This window comes from Schistocerca americana, chromosome 3 (assembly GCF_021461395.2).
Source record: "Schistocerca americana isolate TAMUIC-IGC-003095 chromosome 3, iqSchAmer2.1, whole genome shotgun sequence".
Taxonomy (NCBI): Eukaryota; Metazoa; Arthropoda; class Insecta; order Orthoptera; family Acrididae; genus Schistocerca; species Schistocerca americana.
In genome coordinates, this window is record NC_060121.1 from 268,414,016 (window position 1) to 268,435,540 (window position 21,525).

Genomic DNA, 21,525 nt, shown 5'->3' on the forward strand with positions numbered 1-21,525 from the left:
CCATTCTGACATTAAAAATTATAGATTTCTAATCTTAAGGCACTACAAAAATATTATGTTGAATAAAGTTGTGCAATAATCTCAAGTATTCTATGTGGTATTGAAATAATTTTCTAACATAAGTTCAGCGATTATTATCATTACTTCTATCAGTAGCACTCCCTTGCCATTTTGATATTCATGTTACTGGTCAAGTGCATATTTTTGTCACATTTCTATGGATTTTTTTCCCCTATCACTATAAATTGTCTCAGTGACAAGACTTAAGAAAAATGTCATTCCATTATGATTGTAGGACACTACGAAGTGTGATTACCGTATTTTACAGACTAAAAGATGCTACGGACTATAAAATGTACCTTGATTTTTAACAATTTTTTTAAAAAATAACATTTTTACCATTTTTATTATTAGATTGCAATGCCAGACTTTAAAATATTCTTAGTTTATAAAACTGAACTCACCTTTAAAATCCTTGAAAATCGTTGTCTGAACTTTCTTCTTCTTCTTCTTCTTCTGTTTCTTCTTCCTCCTCCTCCTCTTTGTCGTCATAATTGTGGTCATCTTGACATATAATATGGCCTTCACTACCACTAAGAGCATTACTTATGCCACACTTCTCGAAAAATTTATCACTAATCTCTTCTCTCACTCTAGACCACTTTTTATCACTGACACACATGTTTGATTATAGGCCAGTTTAAAGCTCCCTTCAGTAGGAATTCATCTTGGGTTTCAGCCATCATCTATTTGTTCCATTCCTCTCTCATATACACTTTAAATAGTTTATTTATCAAACCTTCAAGAGGCTGCAGTTGTGAAGTAAGTCCTCCCAGAATAACAGCAAGCTCTGTATTTCCTTGATTCAGTTTCTCTTTCACAGACATTTTCAAATAACTACTAAACTGATCTAGCACAAGAAGAGAGCTCTTCTTCAATAAAGCACCTTTCTGTCTCTCCCACACTCTGTTAATCCATAATTTCATGTCAGCCTCATCCATCCAACCCTTGTCATGTATGTGAATGACGATACCTGTCAGTATTTAATAAGAAGATTTTGGCATTTTTTTTGCACTTAAAAATGATCATTAGATCAAGTTTAGTACTGTCAGAACAACATGAAAGGACAACAGTGTATTGCATTTTTTCATGTTCACTTGTCTTTGTAGTTATAGCTTTAGCACCTCTCATGGAACAGTTCTGTTACTTGGCACATCAAATGTTAGAGGAGTTTCATCCATATTCACTATTTGGCTTAGTTGAACACTGGTTTCCTTTCTATGTTGAATAATAAAGTGATGGAAAGGTAACATTTTCTCTTCACACTCTTGTGGCATTTTCTGAGATATTTTGGTTTTGTCTCACATGCTAAGTCCATGAGACATCATAAACCTGTAGCACCAACCAACACCACCCTTAAAATCTGTTAAGTTCCAGTGTAGCACTAGGTTATGAGTGTGTATTTGAATCATTTTTGTGTTACTTCCAGTGCCATTTTGACAGTGTCCTTGAATCCATTTCAATACGTCATATTCCAGTTTTGGCCATTTTATATTCAGTCTTCCATTTGCAAATTTAGTCTTCTGGATTTTTTTTTTTTTTTCTTTTTTTCAGTTCTTCTTTACTAGCCCACCAATCACAAATGGTTTTTCCTGTTGGTGGAGGGCAGAAATGCCATTCATCTGCTCTGTTTCTATTTTCTTCTGTGTATGCTATTACTTTCATTTATAGCCTGCATCATATGATCACCTTTTATTTTTTCCATTACGAAACTAGATTCCAACAACATTATTGTACTGCTATTGATAACACAAATCACTTTCAATTCAAGTTCACTGGCACCATAGACTGCAATGATGCATCATAGGCTAGACAGTGTTCTGTGTTTGTAATGGTGGGTAGGAAGGTGACAGTGTTAGCAAGCTTGTGAATCCCCACAACCCATGTTCACTGCATCAGTGCATTGCTGTGGCTAGTTGAATCCAGTATTACCAGACAGAGATAGGTTTTCCATGGCACTGAATATATGGCCATTTTTAAGACTGGCGGGAACTTTATATCAAATACTGGATATTTTTATATTAATTTCAAGTATAAGATACACCTGAATTTTGGAGGATATTTTTTGAAGAAAAAAGTGCATCTTATAGTCCATAAAATATGATGTTAATGTTATCAAAATCATTCTAGGATTACTTCTGATTTTTTTCCTTGACTTCTTGTTCTCAGTAGACCTGATCGTCTTCGACCAATTGCTGATCGGTTTAATTTGGACCAAAATGCAGTCCTTGATAACATTTTATATGCTCGAGCTTATACAAGTGAACATCAGTATGAACTAATGGATTATGTTGCTGCAAAGTTTCATGAAGAACCTGGAGTCTTCAAATTACTTGTATGTAATGTATACTTGTGTTTTTAACTTGTGTCATGTATAGTTGTGTCTTTATTTTTATGACTGGGAGTAGCTGCTGTTAACTGCAGCATTTTTATATGGCTAAGTTTGACCTTGCAGGTTTAATGATTTAGTGTTATATTAATCAGCTGTGCTCCATCAAGTGTACACTAAAATGTGAATGAAATATTTTTACAAATTTCAAGGAAAAAGCAAAGCAACAGAATTTTCATTCACAAATGTAACATAAAATTCATTTATAGGGATGAAAATGATTTAAGAAGTACATGTAACAATTGAGGACTTGAGTCATCAGAAAGCACATGAACAAGATAGAGAACTGCATCCTTTCTTAAGCTATAGATCACACACACACACACACACACACCTATATGATTACATTGTTGTGGCTGACTACGTTGTGCTGGTACTGCATCTCAACTAAGATGGGGGGCTGCATCATGTGGAAAGGGTGGGGTAGGGAGGAGGAAGAAGACAGGGTCCAGGAAGGAGGGTAGAGTAAGGGTGACTAATAGCTGGGAAGGAGAGGTGGCAGATGTATTGGATAGGGATACAGGGGAGGGAGGCAGCAGATCCTTGCGATAGAACTACGGCATGGGCTCTGACACCAGTGAGCTTACTCAGTGCGCAAAGGTGTGGAGGTGTGGATTTGGAGAGGGAGATAGAACAGAGGAGAGGATAACATACACATAATCTGAGATGAGACTGTAGAACAGATTCTTCACATATACTGTCAATATATTTGAAATTGTTATTCCATGTATTCCTTGTTTAGCTTTACTCTCTTTGACCAATATTACACCCTTGTAAATATCGAACTGTCAATAAATGTCAGTAGTGATGGTTACACCTCAGGGAAGCAATTTTTAGTACACCACACCACCCCCCTTTCCCCTCCCCCCTTAAGCCAAACAACCAATCACACCATGACTGTTTCACCAGATGCATGACATATATTTTTATGTTCTCACAATAATCTTGTAGAGTGCACCATCTCAAAGCACTGTGTATGGATCATTATGTTGTTAAACCATACAGTTTTACCAATTTCTGAGATTTGTCTTTACTCAGAGACTTGGTCAGTAACAGGGTTTAAACCCCTATCCAGCCTTCCAGAATTAAGGTTTTAATGGTTCTTCTATTAGACAAATGCTATGATGGACCCTCCAAACAGGACTGGAGCAGTTTCTTTCCCTATACCTCTCCTGTTAGAGCTTGTGTTCTTCTCTTAAGACCCCATCATTAACAGAAAATTAAATTCCAGTCTTTCTTTTTAGACTTTTTTTTAGTGTGCTCTTGGTACTTCCATGATTTACCAATAAACATCTTTCATCCCTCCTCTTTATGTCATTATAATTATTCGACAATTACCTTTTAATTTGCTTAATGTTTCCAAGATAGATGAGCTGCGCAGGGGAACAAAATGGTAAGCGCCAAAATCACAGTTTCGGGATACAGTTTCAATTGATCTGCAAATCTGAATAATTTTTTTTGAACAGTACTTTTATTCTGTAGTGATTCTAACACCTATCTTCTACTGTACAGACATAAATGAAACTCTGAAATGACCAAAACAAATGAAATATACAAAAATTATTACATTACCATACACCATTAACAACACATAGTGATAGAACATTACATATTAAATTTTACAGTAAGTCTTCAACACTTTACTGAAACTGCAAAATCATTCATCACTCTCATTACTAAAGTCTTTTTCATCCAAAACTGTTGGCTTTAGTGACAGGATAAATCCATGGTGGACAGGAGGTATGTAATTTAGGAGCGACAGGACGTCAGCAACTTTCTTCTTTTCAATAAGCCTTTGCCCATTGTATTTAAGTCGAAGCATAGGAACTGATCCTTGTCTTCCACGTTTCCTGAAGCTTATTTCATGCCAAATGTCATGACAAAATGTCTCGCTGATGAATAAAGATGATGGATATTCGGAGGTCACCTTCCACCTACATACTTTCCTTAGGTTGACATCTCGACTATCAACTGTCTTCTTTCTGAAGCCAAACGCTTCTTTAGAGTATTGTATTTGATAGAAATCCTCTCTTTTCATATTATATACAAGCAATGGATTCTTCTTAGCCGACTTCTTGATGATCTCGCACCACTGATCTGGACTGTACACATCTTGTACTTGTCGGTGAATGTAATTTTCAATTGCCGCGAAATCTCTATCGGACGGCAAAATTGTGTGCCCGCTCACGGGGAAGTGGTGTTCAATCACACAAAATCTACCAGTTGAAATTAGATATTTCCAAAACAGCACCATGTTCGAGTTCTTATTTTGGCCACAGCAGCACCTTTTCCAAGACGACGTCTTTGTCTGTTCCTGAATGGTTTCTGCAGGAGCAATACACTGTTTGTTGTTTTGGGCAATATGGTCTGATTCGCTATTAACCTCTATAACAACGAAAACTACTATTACCGTTACCATTATTATTATTACATGTAACAATATAAATGAAAAATGCGCTTTCACACACTAACTTAGCCAAAAAAATGTAGCCATTCTAAAATAACCTCAAAATTAACGTACTTCAGGAACATAATGGTATGTACATGCACTTACCATTATGTTCGTGAAACATACTAAAGACAGTATATTTACAAAATAACATACCTCTGAGTCATCTGAATCGTTAGGAATGTATTCTGGATCCCTCTCGAAGATATTAGTATCATTGGAAGTATATTTCTCGTCTTCTGCCATGTTCACTTTTGCCATAATCTTGGAGATGTTTTCACTTGCCGCCATTCTCTCTGTCCCTTACCATTATGTTTCCGCAACATACGGACAGTGGCGCTTACCATTAAGCTCGGCCCTGACGTCTGTTGAGTGAATTTGGAGCTACTAGTAAGTTTACTGCATTGTGCATCCCACAGGTGGTGTCATTAGCCATCTATTGCAAAATACACGGCAATGGCGCTGACCATTGTGTTCCCCCGAGCAGCTCAGATGTAAATATTAAAAATGATAATCTTATTAGTTACATCTGTAATGTTTAAAAATCACATGCATACATGACTAACAGAGAATACAGAAAAAAACTTTTTCATTTTCAGTAGTGGCATAATTATTGTAATTATTCCATAACACACACATTATAATCAACAGTGCAGAAGGAACCTTTGACAAGGTCTCCCCTCTATATATTCATGGGATATTAGATATTAGAGGGTATTGCTGAATACTTAAAAAGTATTAAACAACTTCATAATGAAACATTTCTAGTTGAAACTGCTGTGTCAAACCAAGCATCTAAGCTTCTGGGATGTGAGGCCTTAGGTGACTACCTTGTTGTGGCTGAGCTGCATAACATCCTTAACTTCTGTAAAGACGTGGTTACCTGCTCTGATATAATGGAGATGGACATTGGGGATTTGCAGAAAGAATGGAAAAGTATGGATGTTATGGAAGTGCAGAACTACATAAGGAGAACCGATGGTACATTAGAAAAAGCTGCAACATTTATTGTAACATTCAACACTCTGGAATTACCTGAACATATTCTTTCAGGCCACATCCATCATAAGTTTTGACCACAGATTCCCATCCCAATGTGATGGATCAAGTATCAAAGATTTATTCACACCACTTTGGTATGTAACAGGAGAGTGATGTGTCGAAATTTTGGAGGATCAGCTCACGAATCAGGTGAATATTATACACTTTGTCCAAATTGTATAAACTGCTTTGGGAATCACCCAGTATGGAGTTACAAAACACATACCCTATGATGAGCTAACAAAGCTTTTGAAGCTATGCAACCTCCAATATGTGTTACTTTTTTATGCCCCAGCCCTTAGGAATCCAGATGCCTCCTCATAAACCCACACCACAGATTCAAGTACAAATACATGCACTTGTCAATGTATCAGTGGGTGAAAGCTTCACTTGAACATGAAGTCATTCAGAAGCCATCAACCATGGACTTGGAACCTCAGCCACATACCACTATTCACCATCAGGAGGAGCCAATTAAGCCATCCTCTCTGCCCGTAGAAGCAACTCCTACATAAGAAAGGAAAAAGTTATACATAAAATAATTCAAAATTGAAAAAAAAAAACCACTGGCAAAACCATTGAATTGGCTAGCACTCCCCTTTCCAATGGTGAGTTTATGGTTGAGGATACAGATATCCACATGGAAGAACTTTAGAGCAGGGCACCATCTCATGTTCCCCTGACCTCTTGGGTAAAACACCATCACAGAGGAAAAAGGACAAGGACAACCATCGCTAATCAATGGCTCCCACAGGCATTTCTCTATTGCAGTGGAACTTAAGCAGATGATAACTGCATGTAGAAGAATTACGGCTCCTGGCCCAGATAGATCATTCTGCATCTGCTTACAAGAAACTTATTTTAAAGTCACCAACAGACCTGTATTAAGGAGGTAGCACACCTACAGGAGATAAAGCTAAGGATGAAGTGGCTGTTTAAGTCAATGATAGATGCCACTACTCTCCTGTCCTTCCTACCATGGCCATACAAGCAGTTGCAGTGGAAGTTCTCACACCAGTTAAAATCACAGTGTGTTCTTTATGTCTTTCCCCTCACGATCCGTTGGATGCAGATGAACTGACAGAGCTCTTCCAGGCATTCTCCCACCCTTTCTTTCTTGTAGATGACCTCATTGTACAAAAAGTGCTTTGGAGCTCAGCTACCACTTGTTCCAGGGATTGAATTATTGAGCATCTTGTTCATTCAGAGAATATCTGCCTTTTGAACTCTGGTCAGTGTCATGACTTCCTTTCCACGCTGTGTGGTTCTTTAATGGATACAGAAGAGGGGAAAAGATGCCATTCATGAATGGAGAATTCAGATATTAATTTTTCTACATCTAACATCAAATAGGAAAAATAATATATAATTTTGTTGCTGAACTGCAGTGTCAGTTGCTAAAGTAGATTTGAAGACATGCGGAAAAACGGGCTAACCCTCAAATGTAAAAACTTACGGATATGTGTTGCCATCTGCTTTTGGGTACAGAAACAATCAAAACTGACATTGGTCTCACCCCTAAATATGACATGAAAGTCTGTAAATGTTATTCAACTAGCAAACACACAAAATGTGGTGAGTCCATGAGTGTTCGAACTTAAGTACACCCATTTGCTGGAGCTCCAAAGAGAGGATGCTTGCATCTCAATGGCAGCAGCATAATCATTTGTGGCAGCACCATCATGCCACGGTGGTGGCTGTAGGAAACATGACAGTATAAGTGGTGGTGCACATATTGGAAAGTGCGTCTGGCCAGATGGCAACTGATACTGTCATCAGATGACACACTTTTCTGTGGCTACAGGGTCATCTTCAGCCATTGACCTTTGTTTTTGCTCCCCAGATCTTGCAGTCTCAGTTCAGTGGGAAGTGGCAGCACATCTGCATTCCAGTGACCACTTTCCAGTGTGGATTCGTCTGCTGACTCAGATGGTGGTTGACAAGAGAAAGCCAAGATGGTTGATTCAGAGGGCAAAGTAGATGTGATACAGTTGGCAGGCCATCTGTGTTCAACAGGATAGTGGCCCAGGAGATGATGAATCATATCACCTGTGTGATCCAGTGAGCTGCAGTAGATACCATTTGTCAATCTAGCAACCACTGCAGAAGATGACCTGTTCCCTTATGGAATGATGAATGTCACTCGGCAATCAGAGCCAGGTGCACAACTTTGGAGAAACGTCAAACACAATCCAACTACAGAAAACCTCTGTGCCTTCAGGTGTGCAAGAGCATAAGTAAGGCAAATGATAAAACAAATGAAGAGGAACTCCTGGAAGAAATTTGAGGCTTCTGTGAATTGATCCACTCCACTGCACAAGTTTGGGACTCAATGCAGAGAAATTCAAGCAAGTTGTACACCTCCTCTTATGGTCATGTTGAGAAATGCTGACTTGGTGGATATGCCTAAATACATGGTTCAGCTTTTAGCTGAACACTTTTTTACCATCACTGCACCATCCTCACAAACTCCTGTGCTCCAGGTGCTCCATAGGACTGTGGAGATGAGGAGACTCTACTTTTTCTCATTTCATGAGATCAGAATTTTCCATTCTCTATGTTGAGACTGGAATGAGCTCTGTCCAAGCCAGAAACACTGCTCTAGGACTGGACCAGATTCATTATGCCATGCTCTGTCATCTGTGCGCTGGAGCAAGGACAAGCTTCCATCTTGTTTCAGTCATATCTGGTTTGATGGATGACTTGGCAGTAGGAAATATTAATTCCATAATGGAAAGCAGGAAAGGACCAAATAAGCCGACAGTTACTGGAGTCCAGCCTTTACCAGTTGTTTAGATAATACTCTCTAGTGCATGGTCAACTGTTACCTTGTCTGGCACCTCGAATCCTGAGGTCACCTGTGCCACACCCAGTGCAGTTTTAGCCTCTATCATTCTGCCCATGATAACTTAATTCTCCCAAAGACAGTGATACAGAATTCCTTATGCCAAAACCATTAGGCTGATGCATTTTTTGACCTAAAAGATCAGTATGACACCACATTTTGGAGGTCCAACATCCTTTGCCAATTTCATGACTGGAGACAACTTGGCTGTCTGGCACTTCTTGTCCGGTCCTTCCTCTAGGACCCTGCCTTCAATATCACATTATTTTTGTTATGCCTTGTCTGATTGTTGTTTTCAGGAGAATGGGGACCCCAAGGCAGTGCACTCAGTGCCACAGTGTTTGCAATCACTATCAATGGCATCTCCTCAGCAGTCAGGAGACCTGCTAAATGCTCTTTGTTTGTGGATGACTTCACAATCTTCTACTTTTCCTTCAATCTTACAATGACAGTGAGGAAACTACAGCTGACCATTAGGAGGCTGGTAGCTTGAGACAATGAAACTGGCTACTCGGCCAGTTACCAACAACACAGATGGGTTATGCAGGCATGGACCTCACAGAGAACATCTCTTCAGATGACAGATAAGGTATTGCTGCACTGTACCTTTGGCCTCGCAGATGTTTCTCCACCATGGGCCACATGACTGAAAGCAGTACCTGCAGTATCCTGGTACCTGGGAAGTAATTAGGCTGGTATCCTCGCTATGCTCAGGGGGTTCACACTGAGTTAGTTTCCTGGACCAAGCACTGATTGCAGAAGCATTCCCACAATCATGATTTCACACTGGAGCTGCCACTATGATGCCATCAACCACATTGATCTTTGCCTCCAGGAGCTGCCAGCTAAGGACTTACACCATTTGTGGTCTCTACATCAAAGAGATGTGGCCACTGGCAGACTTTGTAATTTTTGTCTTTGTTTTGAATCAGCAATATGCCAGACTCAAACATTTGTGTGGCTCTTCAGAACTGAACTTCCTCTCAGGAATTTCAACTTTTGCATGTCCCTTACAGACTTTGATTGTAGCACACTTAGTGTATGGACATTGGATTTTTGAACTTTTAAGTTACTATGTCATTTTCAGTCTTCAGATATTATTATTGTTCTATCAGTATTCAAGAAGTGACTTGTTATCGATTATCATGTACCAAACTAACTCCCATCAGAGAAGAGTCTCTACGTATGTAGCAATAAACTTCAGATTCATTTTCTACAAGGGTGAGTAAAATAAAAACCTTAAATTTGTAATAACAAATCGAAATTTCACACCGTTATCCTGTAAGTTGGTGAGCATGCTAGAAACAGCATACAGAATGGCCTGTAGGTGGCAGCATAGTGCAGATGCACACATACCATCGCAGTATCAGTATAAAGATGGCCGCCCCACTTGCGACTTTCACCAGGGAAGAACAGCATTCTGCTATTCAGATTTTGTGTAGTGAAGGTGTGAAACCTTTTGAAATTCATCGATGAAAGAAGGTTCAGTATGGTGATGCATGTTTGTCACAGCAGCAAGTCTACGAATGGAGTAGGAAGTTTGCAGATGGTGTGACTTGAGTGGAAGATGCTCCTCGTCCAGGCCAGGCACAACGAATTGTAATTCCACAGAACATTTTAGTAGTTGAAGCCATAGTGAAGGAAAACCACTGAGTGACACTGAATGACATTGCAGCCTGTTTACAGATTAGTCATGGGTCAGTACACCACATTGTGCGTGATGTGCTCCAGTTTCACAATGTGTCTGCAAGATGGGTGTCACGGCAGCTGACTCCTGAAATGAGAGAACGACGTTTTGATGCTTGTGAAGAACTTCTTTGGCACTTTGAACAAGAAGTTGATGGCTTCCTTGCAAGAATCATTACTGGGGACGAAACCTGGGTTCACTTCCACCAACCAGAAATGAAGACAGCGAGCAAGGAATGGCACCATTCCTCATCACCATAACCAAAGAAGTTTCAAACAGAACCATCAGCAGGGAAGGGTATGCTAACTCTCTTTTGGGACGAAAAAGGTGTCATTTTGGAGCATTACATGCCTAGAGGGACCACTGTCACCAGTGCATCATACACAGATCTTCTAAAAAATCATCTGCAGCCTGCAATCAAATCAAAGTGACATGGATTGCTGTCAGCAGGTATCCTTTTGCAACATGACAATAAAAGGCCCCACACTGCCCATATAACAGTTGCAACAATCACAGACCAGCATTTTGAGTGTCTTCCTCATCCACTATACTCACCAGACTTTGCCCCAAGTGATTTCCATATGTTTGGACCTCTCAAAGACACAATGGGGGGAAAGAAGTTCCATTCTGTTGAAGAGGTACGCCACGTGGTTGCGCGGACTACCAAAAGAATTTCTTTCTAAAGGAATTTATGAACTTTGTAAGCCTTGGAGGACTTGCATTGAGCATGGGGGAGTTTATGTTGAAAAGTGATACAGCTTTGTACCACTTCTCCACAATAAATAATATTTAAAAAAATATTTAAGATTTTCATTTAACTAACCCTCGTATATGGGTATATTTCCTGTGCTGTCCTTGGTGGACATATCGATGTGGATGCGCAGTAGCACAGTTTTCATTGCTTCATGGACCAATAGCAGTTGTTTGCATCATTCTTAATGATGTTGCAAATTTGTTCTTATAGTAGCGGCATAACATGAAAACATCAATATACTTTGACAAGTCATTCCATTATTGTCTTCTGTACTTCAACTATGCAGTCTCCTTTGTAAACTGATTGAATTTTACCAGCTTCCTGTCAAGGAACCAAGGTCTCCCACTTGTCACAACCAAGCCTATGTGATCACCCCATTTTATATCCCTTCGTATTGTTAAACCCTGGCATTTGTATGATTCTGTGATAGTGTCATTTGCCCATTTCAAATGAAGAACAATCAAGGCCGTATTTTCATGTAATATCATAACTGTAGACATTATCATTCTCTTTGAACTAAATGTGTTATTTAAATCAGATTTCATTGCACTACATATTTTCTGTGTAAATGAAGAAAGAAACAAAGCAGTATTGCAGTAAACTTTTCATTTTTTACTTTGCAAATTTTTACTGCACAATAGTGAGTAATAAGAATGTGTAGCACTCCCTTCACATCAGCTGACAAGTATTTTTAATGAACTGGGCATTCAACTAAATCTTCACAGAAATAAAGAAAGCATATAATGTACACAGAAAAATCTACCAGTCCTTTCTCAACAATGCTGCCCTGTAACAGATGATATTGCCAGAGAACATTATACAAGACATGGCATTCACTTAAATGAAAAGGGAAAATCTCTCATAAATCCAAAAACTGTGCATTTAATAACAGTCATCATGCTGTGTTTCCCTGAACAGATCCTGAGACCATTAAGAAGCATCTGTCAGATAATATGCAGTACTATTTAACCTAACTGTGTACTATTGTGCAATAAAAATCTTCCAAATCTAAGATGTGTTAAACCATAATGTTATTCCATGAAACATTAATAAATGAAATTAGGCTGCATCTCTGTACTTGTTAATTTATTTGTGTTAGAGATTCAATGATGCTGTTAAGGATACATTCCACATCTTTATTTGTCATGTCTTTCTAACTTATTGCTCAGCTTTCATTTTCTTGTTAGTGAAGGTTGTCTCCTTTAGCAGGTAAAATAAGTTTAGCAATGAAATATGATGAAGCAGCCAACATTTTAACAATATGTAATCTTCCATTTTTATTTGTTGTGTGTATTGTTAATATCAAGTGTTTATGCACAGGTAGTAGACTCTATTATGGCACTGTTCCGAGTAGATTTTAGTGGACGAGGTGAACTAGCTGATCGCCAACAAAAGTTGGCTCAAATGCTTTCTCGTTTACAAAAAATTTCAGAAGAATACAATGTTGCGGTCTTCATTACAAATCAAATGACATCTGATCCAGGAGCTGCACTTACATTCCAGGTTTGTTGTTGGGTAGAAACTATATTACCCATTTTTCATGAAAATATATTTTTAGCTAATATGTGCGGATGGATATGTGTTTGTGTGTGTGTGTGTGCGAGTGTATACCTGTCCTTTTTTCCCCCTAAGGTAAGTCTTTCCGCTCCCGGAATTGGAATGACTCCTTACCCTCTCCCTTAAAACCCACATCCTTTCGTCTTTCCCTCCCCTTCCCTCTTTCCTGATGAAGCAATCCTGGGTTGCGAAAGCTTGAAATTTGTGTGTTTTTTATTGTGTCTATCTACCAGTGCTTTCTCTCATATGTGTGTGTGGGGGGGGGGGGGGGGGGGGAGGGGGGTGTGCATGGATGCAGCAAGCAAGACAGCACTCAACATTTATTCCCTCATACAGCACTGAACAAGCAAATGAAATAAATGTTGCGCATTAAACCTCAAAACTGATATTCGTCACAGGTTAAAACCTAGGTCTACCCAAGTCCACATTAGAGCCCAGTGGCAACAGATAAGAATCATTGAGCAGAAAAGCAAACACAGTCTAGGAAATCACATAGTTCATCATATAAGGCACACAGAGACCACTACAGAATGCTCACATTGGCATACACTGAAGTGTCTTACAACAGACTACATCTGGTCTTTTATCAAGGCAGGTGGCTGAATGATGTGATACACAGCCCCACACTGTATGTCAAGTGGGTCACTAGGTTTCAGGCAGTTATAGCAGATCAATAATGTACTTTTCATATCAGTGTCCGATTGGGCTACTAAATCCTTTCCCCACTGAAACAGCACAAAGTTTCAAATATGTCCAGGCCGAAGGAGGGGGGCATTTCCAGGTGTGTCATGTTGCAGTGCTGGTGCCTCGCTGTTGGTAGAGTGTTGGTCATGTCTGGCTGTGTGGTGTCCTGTTTATTGGTGATGCTGTCTGATATACTTCCATTGGATGTCAGGACAGGTGGTTGTGGGTGCAAGCACTGCTAACTCCAGTGTTGGCACAGTTGGTCCTGGACTGTCACAACCATTACAAAATGATGGTTGTGGTGAGCCATAATCAATTTCCAAATCCCTACTAGTGTGAACCCAAATACATGTGACCACACGGGAGTGCCAAAATGGAACAATGTGGAATTGTTCTCCTCTTGTCCCAGCACCAAAAACAGAAAACTGAAGAGGGGGGTCATGTGGGTGGTCTTCGTAGTAACTGAGCCAGAATGTTGGCTTTGATGGGCAATGCTCCACATTTTGCTAGAAAACCATTTAAATCTCTTTCAGAACTCAACAAAATGAATTCTTTAAGCATTTGATTTTAAGCGTATCATAGATCTCTCCACATTTCCATTGAACACACAGAATGAAATGTGTGTGTGTGTGTGTGTGTGTGTGTGTGTGTGTGTGGCTATATGTTTCATGCTGTTATGGGTGCAGAACAACTTAGAGGCAGCTGCTGTAAGTTTTAGTTGTTAGTGGATCCTTAATTAATATTGGAGATGATCCTCAATAAAGCCATAATAGTGGTTGCCTTACTGGTAAACTGTAACTTGACCAGATACAGGATGTGGATCTATTACAAAGAGTCATATACTTTCCAAAAATAAGTCCCACTGCAATCAGTGTGGAGATATTTCCACTGATGTGTGGATTCCGATCCTGAAGAAAAAATAGAGAGTGATGTTGTCTCATGTGTTCTGCTTCCCTGACAATTCTGCATAAAATGTATAATATTTTCATCAATTTTGGGCTGTAAAAACGTTACTCAGCAAGATTTTTCATCACTGTGATTAATGAATTAAATTCAAAGAGTGGTATCATAGTGAGCATGGAAAACTAAATCTGCACCCTTCCTTTTAAAATGTTAAGAGACACAATACTTTGAAGCAGTTGATGATATTTTGCAAAATATTGACACACAAAAGGATATTCTGACATTAACAGTATAATTGCTTATCCTTATTACATATAAAATAAATGCTTCACTGAGAACATCATCTTACCTTGTAACTGTTTCTACACTTCAAGATGTAACGAGGAAGTCTTCTGAAGTTTGGACATTTTATTGGTCTATTCATAAGTGTAACGTTTCTTGGCTATCGAACTCTGGATTGGGTCTCCTAGGCAATCTAGATAAAGCACCTTCATTTGAGTGTTGTGATAGGCCCCAATAAATGTTATGTTGAAAATCTGACAAATAAAATGTTCAAGAAAAATGTGTGTGGGAGTAAAAGTAAACTTGCATTCTCAGCATAGTTCAGTAGAGTGCCATGCCTCCAACTATGAACAGGAGCATGCAGGTTGTGTATACTGCTTAGTCTGCCAAGACACTTCGAAAGATCATTTCAAGCTTAGACCATGTGCACATTGGCACTTTATGGCAAGAAGGGTCATCAGTATCGAAAATTGACACCAGACTGGCACATGCTACAGTGAAGTCATTCAAGCACTATTATGAGGTACACAAAATTGAACACCTACACTTTTGTGTCCACCCTTGGTCAACAACACCAGCTCATTACCTCTAGCTGCAAATTATAGCTTATAGCTAGCCTGAGGAGAATGCAACAAAATAGTTCACAGTCTTTTTGGAGGCAACTGGGCGGGTTGTGTCAGCCCAGACAATATGTAACAATCACCAAACAATCAATTTGTACTCTAGGTACCCATTATAATAACCACCTTCACCAAAGAGTGCAAAAGAGGTGGGCAAGGGAACACTTGGAACAGAACCTGGATCAGTGGTGTTAGGATCTCCTCACAGACAAGTGTGGGATTTGTTTGAAGTTTGATGACTGTTACTGAAGAGTGAGGAGGCCACCAGGTGCCAATACATGTCTCATGCAAGCTGTCTCATGTACTCAGGAGGGAGGTTAGTCAGTCATACTTATTGACAATGTATGTTCCATGTCGTGAAATACAAAATTTTTCCGGCGAATTAAATGTTTGAAGAAATATCAGAATTGCAGCTGGTCGTCATAAACTTCATTCCACAATATTTCAACTGGACACCTGCCAATCACCTTCAGGTGAGTCATCAAAGACTGCACAGATGTTCTCCACTTCGCATTATGTAGCGCGCTGATAGTATTGCGGCACATATGTCAGATCATGGGGACAGGAGAACCACACTGCCCGATGGCAGCGTCCTCGCTGGTGGAACTGCAAGGATAGCTGTCTTCAGCATTGCCACTTGCTACAGCTATCACAGTATTCTGCTGTGTTCATCTGAAGCAAATCTCGGAGATGATGGGATTCCATGCATTATGCAGATGGTAGCCACTGTTGTCATTCATTGGATTTTCCACGATGCATATTTCTATGGATTCTTTTATAATGGACTCCCAAAAAGATATTGCTGTGGCCAAAATTAATGTTTTGCCATACTCCGTTGTATGTCCGTTGGAGATACAATGTACCACAACTGCAAACTTGCTAGGTTGCAAAAGGCGAGTGCAATGTTTATGTTCTGTGCAACATTCTTCCACTATGTGTGTTGTTTGTCCTATATAGGCTATACCACACTGGCAAGGTATTTTGTAAATTCCCACCTTCTGCAATAACAAACCATCTTTTGCTGATCCCAACAGGTCCAAAATCTTGGATGGTGGGTCGAAAGTCACTTTCACCTGAAAATTATTAAGGATTCTTGCTATTTTGAAGGAAATACTTCCAATGAAGGGAAGAAAAGCTAGGGACTTTGCTGGCATGTTCTCTTTATCCACTTCTCTGTTCTTGATTTTAGCTGAGAATGCCCTCTTAATTTGGCAGGTTGAGTATCCGTTGTCTCTGAACACTGCCCTTAAATGTGCAAGCTTTTTAGGTAAACCATCTGCATCTGACACTGTATGGACCCTGTGTACAAGGGTTTTAGGCATACTCATGTGTTTGGGATGGCTGATGGCAACTTTGAGGAGTGCAAGTACAAACCAGTGTGAGTGGGCTTACAGTAAACAGAATGTCCCAAAGAGCTGTCACTCTCCTGTCTAACCAAAACATCCAGGAATGGGAGACAACCACCTTTCTCCAGTTCCATAGTAAATTTAATATTCTCATGAATGGAGTTAAGATGATGTATAAACTCCATTAACTTATGTTCTCTGTGGGGCCACACTACAAGATACGTGGATGATACTTTCGTAATGTGGCCACATAGAGAAGATAAGTAATGGAGTTTCTACATCATCTTAACTCCATTCATGAGAACATTCGATTTATGATGGAATTAGAGAAAGATGGTTGTCTCCCATTCCTGGATGTTTTGACTAGGTGGAAGAATGACAGCTCTTTTGGACATCCTGTTTACTGTAAGCCCGCTCACACTGATTTGTACTTGCATTCCTCAAGTTGCCATCAGCCATCCCAAACCATGAGTATGCCGAAACCCCTTGTACAGAGGGCCCATACAGTGTCAGATACAGATGGTTAACGTAAAAAGTTTGCACATTTAAGGGCAGTGTTCAGATACAATGGATACTTGACCTGGCAAATTAAGAGTGCATTCTCAGCTACAATCAAGAACAGGGAAGTGGATAAAGAGAACATGCCAGTAAAGTCCCAAGCTTTTCTTCCCTTCATGGGAAGTATTTCTTTCAAAATAGCAAGAATATTTAATAATTTTCAGGTGAAAGCGATTTTCGGCTCACAATCCAAGATTTCGGTTCTGCTGAGAGCAGCAGAAGACAATTTGTTATGGCAGAAGACAGGAATTTCAAAATACCTTGCCAGTATGAGATTTTCACTCTACAGCGGAGTGTGCGCTGATATGAAACTTCCTGGCAGATTAAAACTGTGTGCCGGACCGAGACTCGAACTCGGGACCTTTGCCTTTCGCGGGCAAGTACTCTACCGACTGAGCTACCCAAGCACAACTCACGCCTCGTCCTCACAGCTTTACTTCTGCCAGTACCTCGTCTCCTACCTTCCAAACTTAACAGAAGCTTCTGCATGGTTCGCAGGAGAGCTTCTGTTAAGTTTGGAAGGTAGGAGACGAGGTACTAGCAGAAGTAAAGCTGTGAGGACGGGGCGTGAGTCGTGCTTGGGTAGCTCAGTCGGTAGAGCACTTGCCCGCGAAAGGCAAAGGTCCCAATTTCGAGTCTCGGTCCGGCACACAGTTTTAATCTGCCAGGAAGTTTCATACCTTGCCAGTGTTGTATGGCCTATGTAGAACAAACAACATGCATAGTGGAAGAATGTTGCACAGGACATAAATGTTGCACTTGCCTTTTGCAACCTAGAAGGTCTGTAGTTGTGGAACACTGTATCTCCCACAGGAATTCAACAGAGTATGACAAAACATTAATCTTGGCCACAGTAATATCTTTTTGGGACTCAGTATTAAAAGAATCCATTGAAATATGCATCGCAAAAATCTAATGAACCATGACAGTGGTTACCAGCTGGATAATGTGCAGAATCCCTTCATCTCCAAGATTTCCTCCAGATGCAGGTGCCAGAATACTGCAATAACTGCAGAGAGTGGCAACACCGAAAACAGCTGATCCTTGCAGTTCCACAAGTGAAGGCACTGCCACCGGGTGGTGTGGTCCTTCTGTCACCAATATTATGGGCGTACTACACAAGGCAGAGTGGAGAACATCTTTGTCAGTCTTCTATGGCTCACCTGAAGGTGACCAGCAGAAGTCCAGTTGAAATATCATGGAATGAAGTTTACAATGACCGACCGGACTTCCAAAATCTCTTAAAACAGTGTGTTCCACGTCTATGGCTGGTGCAGCTACTGTATTGATTATTTACCTCTATTGAAAAACTTGTCTGATGCAAAGAAGGGTTTAGGGAGAAAAACTATCAGCAACTTGCTTCTCAACTTTTTTCTGTTAACTGACAGGTAGTCAAAGAGTTTCAGAACTAAGTTCTGTTTTAGATAAACATACACTTGATAGGGTAATGGGTTATATTTCAGTTTAGTATGGTACTTGTAGGTTTTACTGTCCTCAAATTGAAAGAATATTTTGGTAATGTGGCAGCCATACCACAGAATAGTGTGTATGGCAGCACTCTAGTATTCACCCAAGAGTGAAGATTTTATCTTTCAGCCAACTTTTGGCAACAGTGCAGTGCTCACGGATGCAGAAGAGACAAAATGAAAGCCATTGTGAGTGAATCCCCACGTCATGTGGATGTTGACATTGGTCTCAGATTCTGTCAGCCACAGACCACATGGGTCAATTACAACTTGTGCTCCCCACCGACACTCTGACTAGTTTGAAGAGGTGCTGATAATTCACTCCATCCTGTCACATCCACAAATTATATGGCATCCCATGAGACAAGGTGTAATTTGCACTTTTGTTTGGACACGCATCCTTCACCTCTCCATGACCATGAGATCATACTACACACTCAATCACTGAGGAGTCTGCACCCTCCAGGATTAGTGGCTGAGCTATTTACCACAGTCATGTTACTGTGGCATATGAATATTTTAGACTGTACTTTGGAAGTTTGAGACAATACTTTGCAATTTTCTTATGTACCCCCCCCCCCCCTTTCTCACTAAATGTATTGTTATGTAATCACACATTTAATCAATCACCGTCGCCTGAGCCTACACTCTGGACTGGGTGCAGCAGTAGAAGCTGGCTCATTACACTACAAACTTGAAAGCGGGGAAAATAATCATTTCCTGATTCATTGGTGACCTTGATGTGATCTGTGGGCAAACACGTGGTGACGCACTTCAACAGTGGAATTGACATGGAACCACAAGTGGACTCCCCAACAAACGTTTCTGTGTTGGCCACAGCAATATGCACATATGGTTTGAACATTGAATGTTTATCCTTTTTGTGTGCATGTTTTCTCTGTGTATGTCTTTCCCTGTACATGAGAACTTAGCTATTGGAGTATGACAGCTATGGAGGAACTCCAAAAGGCAAAGGAAGAGCTGTCAGCATGCAATCAGCTCCTGGAAACTGAGCTACAGACTCAGCCCACATGCATGGATCTGACCCACCTGGAGACAACTCATGAGGATCTGCACATGCAAAACAGCATCACACCCACCTGACACCACTGAGTTAATGACTAATGTAGGACTCATGTTCGTTAGGCTGCTCCCCTTTTGGCCCCATGACCCATTCATGTGGTTTAGCCCATGGGAGGTGGTTTTTGTAAGTAACAACATTACACTTGTGAGCTCTACAAATCTGGACATGTAGTGAGCCAGATCAATCAAAAGTATGCAGCCAAAGTGGAGGGACATAAACACCACCTCACTGACACAGTACTCATGTAAATGGCTGAAGGGGGAATTTATCCAAGAGGTTTCATCATCTGAAGAACAATGGTTGACCAATTGCTGCACCTAGAGGAATGTGGTGACCAGAGACCTTCTCAGTTCCTGCACCACCTGTGGGGAACCTCACACAGTTTGACAAGGTCCTAGACTCTCTATTGCACGCTATATGGCTGCGCAACCTCCCTGCATAAGTGCAAGTGGTAATAGCCGTGCAGACAGATATTCAGCGGGATGCAACTGCAAACTTGACTAGTCGGGTACATGATGCACTGGAGCAGTGCCACAGCTGCGGCAACCTGAGATGCAGCAACCCCATCTCTGCAGTTCCACACACTTCCTGCATCCACTGCTTTGGATGCCAACCTACACTATATAGTGCAGAACTTGTCCATCCTGGAGGCAGCACTCACCATACAGATCAATTTGTTGGCATGGCCAGAGGGCAGCAGGCATCACAGCAATAGCAGATGTGGCTACAGGAAACTCAGCTCTCACAATCGTCAGTGCAGCAACGGCCATTCTAATGGTACCCCCTCTCGTTGGAACCACCTCTGAGTGGTTACTGTTGGTACCACGCCAGTTTTGGCAATGAAGCAACCAAGTGCTGTTCACCGTCATCACACCCAAACACCAGCTGTGACCATACATGTACATGTACCTGATGTGTCATCAGGGGCCATTGGAAACTGTCTGCTTGCATAAGGATTAATATCATCTTTACTCTACCGAAGTTATCCAAGAGACTATGACACCATAGAACATGGCTACTGTTGTGCCGTAAAAGAATTGACTGGAGAGTTGAATGGCAGGAGAGCAGTTTAAAAGCATCTGTTCATAGCAGAATGGTGTGGGGGCATTAGGTACCTTGTTGACACTGGTTTGGATTTGTCCGTTTTCCCTAAGATGATGTTAAGACACCATAAGAAGGCAGAAACTTTGTATCTTGCAGCGGCAAACAATTCCGCCATAAAAACATACCGTACTCATCACTGGAATGTGGACCTCAGACTGCACTGCACATTCACGAGGAGGTTCCCTGTTGCCAACCTCAATGAGCCAATCCTGGATGTGGATTTCCTCAACCACAACAAACTGCATGGTGACATCACAAATGCCCACTTGATCGACTGAACAATGAGTTTGAAGATAGTGGGGCAGCGACATAAGGCAGTGTTTTTCAACATAAAACCCGTGACATGCTCTGGACCATACACAGAAATCCTGGAGTGCTGAGGGAAGTCAAACATATGACACTCCACCACATTTCTAAGCCTTCCCCTCCCACCTCATGCCCACATTGTCTCACACCAGACAGGCTCGTGGTGGCAAAGACTGAGTTTGAGGTCATGCTGTGACAAGGCCTCATGTGACTGTCAAGCAATTCATGGTCTTCTGCTTCAAGTTTAGTGCCAAAAAACGAAAATTCTTGGTGCTCATGTGGGGATTACTACGCACTGAATTCAAGGACGGTGCCAGACAGATACCCAGTGCCATACCTATTGGATTTCAGTTATGCCTTGGTGGACTTGACTATATTCAGCAAGATTGA

The 21,525-nt window shown here is 40.7% G+C and overlaps 1 protein-coding gene across 1 annotated transcript in view; it reads left to right on the forward strand.

Annotated features, from left to right (window-relative positions):
* The window catches only part of LOC124607139 (meiotic recombination protein DMC1/LIM15 homolog), a 117,997-nt gene that overhangs the window by 75,304 nt on the left and 21,168 nt on the right, over window positions 1-21,525 (forward strand). The window contains exons 4-5 of the mRNA XM_047139347.1: window positions 2,230-2,395; window positions 12,546-12,728. Coding sequence (XP_046995303.1) covers window positions 2,230-2,395; window positions 12,546-12,728 — 349 coding nt within the window. The remainder of the gene's footprint in view (window positions 1-2,229; window positions 2,396-12,545; window positions 12,729-21,525) is intronic.